The 8,580-nt window shown below is 41.4% G+C and overlaps 1 protein-coding gene across 1 annotated transcript in view; it reads right to left on the reverse strand.

The window, feature by feature from the left end:
• Window positions 1-722: 722 nt before the first annotated feature.
• Window positions 723-8,580, reverse strand: part of LOC119408053 (NACHT and WD repeat domain-containing protein 2) — a 71,790-nt gene continuing 63,932 nt past the window's right edge. The window contains exon 6 of the mRNA XM_037674924.1: window positions 723-4,651. Coding sequence (XP_037530852.1) covers window positions 755-4,651 — 3,897 coding nt within the window. The 3' untranslated portion in view covers window positions 723-754. The remainder of the gene's footprint in view (window positions 4,652-8,580) is intronic.

Here is an 8,580-nt window from a genome sequence, read left to right on the forward strand (position 1 = left end):
ATAAATTCACATCAAATCTATGTAAACTGTTCAGAGAAAAGGGAAAAAAAAACAGTAACCGTTATTTAGAACAACGCCATGGATCTCTTCAGATGTTGACTAGATCTCAGTAACAAGCAACGGTGTACACTGTGTTTACAAAGTCCCTGCATTTTCATAAATTTTGTAATCTGCACATGAAGACTATTTTAAATTCCAGGCACTCACTTTGATTGCATTAAGCACAACAAAACGTCTTTAAGGAGTTGCACAAATTGCAGCAGCCAAAATGAGAAATGTACCGTATATACTTTTGTTCATAGTTCTTCTTTTTCTTACAGTACCACCTGATGTTGATACAAACATAAATATACTCTTACGCAACATTATAGCTTAACAAGAACAATGTAAATAAGATCATGAATGTGGCTAAGGCCATCGGACTGGCTTAAAAAAACGTTTGACTAAGACAGTTTGATAGTAATTTTGTTCTTCAAATGCAAAAAGACACAAAATGGCAAAGTAAAATGTTACAGATTTTATTTGTAAAACAAATGTGTTTTTTCGCACAGTCTGTAAATCTAAGAAGTCGGAAGTAAGTAATATATCGTTTGAGTGCAGCGTTTAATCGTCAGCCCATTAACTACCTGCTGGGCTGACATCTGCAGCTGAATCACGAGGCTGTAAACAAGAATCAACTGCGATTCCTTAAAGATTCTAAACTTTGTCCCCCTGTCCCCGTTCTCTTCTCTTACCTCCACCTGCCCTCCAACTTTCATTGTACCAATTCAGTCTTCTTTGTAGGTGTCGTCGACTCTCCCTCTCCGGAGTCTGACACATTGATGGGGCTGTCTCTTGAGAAGACTTCTGTTGACTCCCTCCAGGTGCAGTCGGCCACAGTCTTAAAGGAATGGTTGCCACATTTGGGGCGCACTTTCTGTGAGGCATTGTTAACAATCTGTCGGCTGTTGGAGGTGGCTATCTTGATCTTAAGGGTGGCATCCACACGATCCACAACTGTGTATGTGCCAATGCTGCCATCCTCAAAGCCTATTATGATGTTTAGTGCTCGCTGAGAGAGAGACAGGAAGGTGGGCGTCTTGTAAAGCGAACATGTGCCGATGCTCTTGCCATCTGCGAGGCGCATCACAATCAGATTGGATACTACACCTGCATCGTCATCCTCATCACAGTTCCGGAAGCAAACATACACAAGATAACGTCCATCTCTTGATAATTTTTGACGCCAGATTATGCCCGCTGCATGGACAAGCCTCAGCTTCCCACTGTGAAGATCCAGAACATTGATGTTCTCGTCACCTTTGGAAACTATTCCCAATTTCCCGTTTGGTGAGATCTGAAAGTCCTCTAGATTTTTGAGAAAATTGGTTGGCAGCTGGACTCGCCGGCATACTGACTCATCCGCTACACTCCAGATGAAGACGGTCTCTGTGGACGTGATGAAGACTACGCAGTCAGGGCAGTCAGGAATGAGCTTGAAGTTGACAATGGTGATGCCATCATCACAGACAAATTTTTTAGACACGCTGCCTGACCACAGGCTGACAGCAAGAAGTTTATTCTTAGATGTTCCCACTAAAAAAGTGTTAGCTGTGGTGATAAGTGCATTCTGGAGTGTGACTAAAATGTTACACACTTTGTGCCCAGTAGCAAGCCTCCAGACTCTAGAGGCATTTTGCTCACAGAGAGACACCACAAACTGGTCATTGTGGGTGATCAGCAACTGTGATATTCTCTGTCCATTTATGCGAAAGATGTTTTCTCCGGTGCTGGTTTGCCAGATGTACTGACTAGACTTGTCGTCTGAAGTCACCATGAGATCCCCTGAGGAGGTTAGGACACAGTTCTCCACTATGCCCTCATGTTTGAAGACTGTCTCAATGAAGCCAGTGCTAAAGTTCCACTTGTGTACAGCTTCTGAGCCATCCATGGTAAATACATAGTCCTCTCGACCAGTCAGTTGCAAGGTCTGGATCTTCTTGCCTGTTTTGTCAATGTTAGACATGGCGGTGATTATATCAATGTCCCAAACAGACAGAACTCCACTGCTGGCAACAGAAAGGAGCAAGTTGTGGTGGGCTGATTTGATGAGTTTAACAATAGCCCCTGAGATTTCAATCAGGCTAGCCATGCATTGTCCACTGTCCCTCCTCCAGACAAAAATGGAGGATGTGTTCTCCATGGAGGCCACAATGCTCTGACCATTTTTGGAGAGAACAGCAGCAACAAAGCGTTCAGTACGTTTGGCTTTGAATTTCTCTACCATTTTCCATAGTTTTGTGTCAAGCACCTCGATACTCCAGACCTTGCAAATAAGAATGGAACGCTGATCTTCAGATAACTCTATACCTAATACTTCACTCTCATCCCCTCGACAATCATAGTCCTCCATGAGCTTCGGGTTGGTAACCTCTTTGGTATTCCATACTGACAAACTACCTTCATTGTCGATCATTACCATTTGGCTTAGGGTGTCCAAAACAAGGATGGACTTTACAAACCCCCCAGAAAACTCAGATGTCACAGTGGCCAACTTCTCCCCATTTCCTAGATGAAAGATGGATGTTGTGTTGAGGTACTGGCCACAGAAGGCATACAACCCATCTGGTGAGCATTGGACACAAGTCACCTCGTACCAACAATGAAACTGGTAAAGAGGCCAGCCATAGACAAGATCAATGATGCTGATGTCTTTACTAGCCTCAAGCCAAGCCAAAGCATGATGGGTAGAAAGAGTAAAACCATTGATAAATGCGACTCCCCCAGTGACACCACTGTGCTTTGACCCTTTTATTTCAACTTCTGATAAAAGGCAAGACTTGTGATTATCATAGATGAGCAGGGTATTTTTGGTTGTGGCAACAACCAGATACTTCTCATCAGTGGTTAGCCTTATTCCTAGTACAACAGACTTGGCTGTGTCAATCTGTCGTAAGAGCTGCCTGCTCTCTACATCCCAAGTACTGATAGATCCATCTTCTAATGCTGCTAGGACAATGTTTGGGGCTAGAGTGGGCAAAATCTCTACAATTTGCATGTAGCTGGAGCAAAGAGGAAGCCTTTCTGGACTGTAGGTGACATCCATAGAGGAGTGGAGAGGCACTATAGAGCAGTACTTTGGGCCATCTTTGTCACACTCCAGGAGGAGGTGTCTAAGCCTAGGTAGAGAAGTGACAACTGGTAAGAGCCTTTGCTGCAGCTCAGCCGACAGTGATGCAGGGCTTTTTAGTACTTTAACCTTTATGCTACGAAGAGTGGTAGCCAAAAACTTCAGCTCTTTTTCTTGGCTGCAGCTGTACGCTAGGTCTATGTCTGTTAAAGCCTTATCGAACTGGCCAATCTTGATCATTGTGTAGAGCCAGCTGAAGTTCATAATAACACCAAACATAAGATCATCTGTGCGCCCACTCCTGGTAAGGTGGTACACTAGCTCTGTCATCTTCCTGTGATTGACAAAGAAAATGTCAGGCTCCAAAAGGTTGCACTGGAACACCCAAGGCTGTTCAGGGGTCTGTCTGTCATATGAGTACTTATCAGAGGAGGTTTTTTCATGGGACTGTTGATGATGTGGGTTTTTGTGATGAGAAATGTTCAGGGAGGTGAAATGATTGTTATCGTAAGTGAAGATCTTCTTCCTGCCTCCTGCCCATGCCCCCAAAAAGTACTCAGCCAAGAGGCTGTGCATCTGATGCACATCCTCCTCATTGCTGAGATACAGCTTCTGGGCAATAAGGTGCAGGTGCCTGTTGGCCCAGACCATCAGTGTGACATTTCGCACTTGTCGTTCCACCAGATAGCCTTCTAGTTCCTCTCTGAGCTTAGCAACTAAGTCATAGGAGATCCTTAAAGGGTTTTTGAGGTAACTGGCTACAATGACATCCCCAAGAACTATGTTATCAAGTGACAGGATATCTTCTAGCTCAACTTCTGTTAGTCCAGCCTTGGCCATGGTGATATATCCTAGTGCCCTGAAGACAAATCGCTGGCCCAGCTTGTTTTCCACAGAGTAGAATAGATGTTCTATGCTTTCATGCACTGTAGAGCAGAGAGATTTATCATCCACATCCTTGTGAGACCGCCAGTGAACTACTTCCCTGTAGATGAGGTTGATGAACATAGGCAATGTACACTTGGCAAGTGCCTCGTTGACATAAATCTGTTGGCCTGAGGTTACTTTTCTTTTCACCCCAAGCAACTGTTGCTTTAACATTTGACTGCAGACTTTTCGGTCCCTCTGAATTAGCTCCACGTAATACCTCTCATCATGGATGAGGTGGCGGAGCTTCTGCAAGATGCCATGCTTATTAGGCAAAGTTGAAACGACAATGCGGACAGTGCGAGGAAGCTGTACAGGGAGCCACCACAGCTTGCGAGCGTCATCTGCATCTGAGAGCTGCTCTAAGGCATCCAGGACGATGACCAAAGGCCTATGGAATGAAGATTCACCAAGAAGGTTTATAAGGAGTTCCCTCATCTCCTGAATCTTGTTAGGCAAAAAGTGAATCAGGCAGCGGTAGTTTATTGCAATCTGTTCACAGATGCTCTGGAGTAGAGTTCGTAGGTCTGTGGAGGGCTGGCTGGAGCCAATAAACCGAACGATGACCACTGGATCAGTTTCGGGACCCATCTCTTTCTGAAGCCATGTATAGGCCTGGAAAAATAAACAGCATTAAGAAGAAATTGTTACAATGCAAGACCAAACTTGTTTGAAAATGTTCTTTAATTCTATTTGAATTTATGGTAAATAGAGAGTGCTTATATTTCTGACAGGGTTAGACAGGAAAACAAACTGTACCAATATATGCTCTAGAAATAGGGCATAGTATGAAATGCTATTTTAAAATTTAAGGGAAGAAGTTTAATTTATCATAATCTCAAGTTTCTTGTCACCTGCTGCCAAGAGGTAAAACGTGGACAATTACATATTATTCCTTATCTAACCCAATTTAAGATGGATGCCAAACACAAAAATGGCTTTAACTCAGTCAGTTACAGAGATATTGAACCAAAGTTTGGTGGGACAGTAGTACACAACACTCTGAGTGGTAGTAACAGATTGCATAATATTCGCTAATACGCCAACAAAGTTAAGTCAGGTCCTCTGGACGTTGGCTTTTATTCGTTTAAATATTTTGTCTTTCATCCAAAAGACCTCATCAGTCCACGGAGCCACAACAAACTCAGTCCCATAAGCAGCACACTCACATACCATCCAGTTTGATGGTGATAAGATGGTTTCTGGAGTCCGCCCTCTCCCCCGTCGACTCGTCTGAAGCGTCCATGGCTAAGGTGGTTCAAAACATCAAAGTTCATGCTCAATAATCCAGATAAAATAATCCTTTGATTTGAACTTTGATGTTTTGAACCTCTTTGGCCATGGCTGCCTCAGACAAGTCGACCGGGGAGAGGGTGGACTCCAGAAACCATCTTATCACCATCAAACTGGTTGGCTCATTATGTCAAGGTGCTACTTATGGGACTCAGTTTGTTGTGGCTCCTTGGACTACTGAAGTCTTTTGGTTGAAAGACGAGACATTTCAATAAAAAAAGAAACAGTCCAGAGGACCTGATTTAACTTTGTTTTTTTTTTTAACCTGGATTATTGAGCATTCTACAATACTGCAGAAAATAGTACATAATGTTAGTTTCAAGATTTAACCAAAAGCACAAATTTTAATTTAAATATGTGGGCGGTATGCAGTCCTTTTGAGGAATGCTGTTTTTAATAAAATAATATGAAAAATAGATTAATTAAACTGTTTTAATGTTTAGTTTTTTACATCTTAGCACACACAATTTAGTGCATTTTTCTTATTAATAATAAATATTATACGGATGAGGACTACTCTATATTATTAAGACTTCAGTGATCTCATAATTTCATTCATGAATTCATTACAAAGCCAAGCTGAGGTTTTAGGAGACATTCTAATGCTATATGACACTTTTAGGCCAACACTGATAACTCCTGTTCCACTTTAAGCTTTGAGTGTGTTTGAGGGAGGGTGGAAGAAAAAGTGTGAAATGCAAATTCTGTCTGTGGAGGAGTCACAATTTAAATATGTTTGGGAAGACTTTCTGGTTTTGTGGTTCAAGCTACGTCTAAGGAACGACAGCGGCAGACTCTTAAAACTGAAAATATTGAACTTTGAAAATCGTATATTTTGTTTTTGTCATAATGTGATTTTACACACTGAGAGACCATGACCTCATGATTTAGCTGATGATTTTAGCAGTGATTTAGCTGCAACAACATTCACTAAGAAAAACACACAAAAAAAGTCAAGTTTGAAAGTTTTAAGGTTGCTGCATAAGTCTGAGTGATAAAACATTTGTAGTCCGACATGCAATCTTGCAAGATATTTTAGCTGTCAGAGTGTGTTAAGTATGAGTCTCAGCTACTACCACACCAGATTTTGGCTGAGTATCTGTGAAAATGACTGAGTTAGAGCCATTTTTGTGATGGCTAAAGTCATTAAACTGTGGTGGCCATCTTGAATGAGGTTGAATCTGAAAGTTATTCAGTTGTTGATGTACAGCCAATGATAAATGTCAAAATTTTATCAAAATACATCCAGTGGTTATTGAGACACTTTGCTAATGAGCCCCGCTCCTCCCACACACATGTGCAAAACAAAAAAACAAAACATGAACACTGTTAAAAGAACAATCTTGCAATTACAAATAGTGTCCTGATGCATGCTCAATAATCCAGGTAGAAAAATCTAACAGTTAAGTCAGGTCCTCTGGACTACGACTGAGCTATAGGGATACACTAAGAAAAAAAAAATTAAAAGCCATAAAATTATGAGAATAAAGTCGTAGTATTACGAGAATAAAGTTGAATAAAGTCTTAATAATACGAGAATAAAGTCGTACGATTTTTTTTTTTTTTTTTACAGCTGTCGTAATTTTTTGTTGTTGTTTTCCACGAGTCGGATCCACAACGCGACCTGTCAATCAATCCAGTAGGCGTGTCAGCAAATGACCAATCCGAAGCTAAATGAGTCGTAACATTATCCGAACTCCAACACGATAAAGTTTACCGCATTTTAACTGTGGTAAAATGAAGAATGTTTGTTAAACTTTATTGTTATTGACGCTCTTACTCAAAACGTGTTCCAATACTGCCCCCTACTGTTGTGTTCTTGTATGCTGCTTCTGTGATGCATATATGTGATGTAATTACGTCATGACTTTCGTTTTTGTTTCTGTTTGAAAACGACGCTCAGTGAGTGAAACTGTGTGCGTGCAGCGCTGTCAGAGGTCGTCAATAAATATGCCAGAAAGAGGCTGAAGAGACCCAGCAACTCACTTATAGGAGCGTTTAGCTTCGGACTGGTCATTTGCTGACACGCCTACTGGATTGAATGACAGGACGCGTTGTGGATCTGAATTGAAAAAAAAAGGCTTGCACGACTTTATTCTCGTAATTTTATGGCTTTTAATTTTTCTTTTCTTAGTGCGGCAATGTATTTTTTATATATATTTTTGTAGCTTGGCTCTAACACTCCGTCATACTGGATGGAAAAATAAATAAATAAATAAATAAAATAAAAAACTTGTTGAAACATTTAGTTTTTTATCCAAAAGACTTCGTCAGTCTGAGGCGCTGTAATTAATCTTATAAATAGCAACTTCTCATAGTGGATCAACCAGTTTGCTGTTGACATTCAAAACTTGCTGTTCATATGATCAAGGAGGACCATTAGCCTAACATTTGGTCGTTAGTGCCCCGATGTCCACTTGCTATTCACAGAGGGCTGAGTGAAACTAGCAATAACAGCAGTGTAAGAGGGGGACAGTTGGACACGGAAAGGGTAGGAAAGGGTTTAACAGGGGCGGAGGCCTCACTGTCCCCCTCTTACAATGCTGTTATTGCTAGTTTCACTCAGCCCTCTGTGAATAGCAAGCGGACATCCGAACACTAATACTACTACTACTAATAATAATGTGTTATGTATTATCATCATTGTATGTTTCCATACAATGGCAAAATTGGATCTAAGCATTTAACCCATCCGCCACCAGGTGGTGCAGTGGGCAGCTATTGGGAGTGCCCGTGGAGCATTTTGGGGATAAGGTGTAGTGCTCAGAGACACCACGCGATGGACAATGATTGGGGATCAAACTAACGACCATTTGCTAAGCTAATGGTCCTCCTTTATCATGTGAACAGCTAGTTTTGGATGTCAACAACAAACTGGTCGATCCACTATGAGAAGGTGCTATTTCTAAGACTGAGTTTGTTGCAGCGCCTCAGACTGACGAAGTCTTTCGGATAAAAGACGAAAAGTTTCAACAATTTTTAATTTTTATTTTGAATTTGTCCAGAGGACCTGAGTTAATTTTGGTAGACTTAGAAATAGTGTTTTAAATCTAAACACATAAATGACTAAATAAAATGGAAACAAAACACAAAGTTTCGTGCAGATTGGTGGAAACCTGTTCACACTTCGGCTTATTGGGAAATTAAAGCCACACGTGTGGCGATAAACAGCCTCTTGGAAGGCACACAGATGGTCAAGCAAGCGTTTGTGAAGGGATGAACAGTTGCACGCCCCCTCATACTCTGCTGTC

Source organism: Nematolebias whitei, chromosome 1 (genome assembly GCF_014905685.2).
Source record: "Nematolebias whitei isolate Nwh7 chromosome 1, NemWhi1, whole genome shotgun sequence".
NCBI lineage: Eukaryota > Metazoa > Chordata > Actinopteri > Cyprinodontiformes > Rivulidae > Nematolebias > Nematolebias whitei.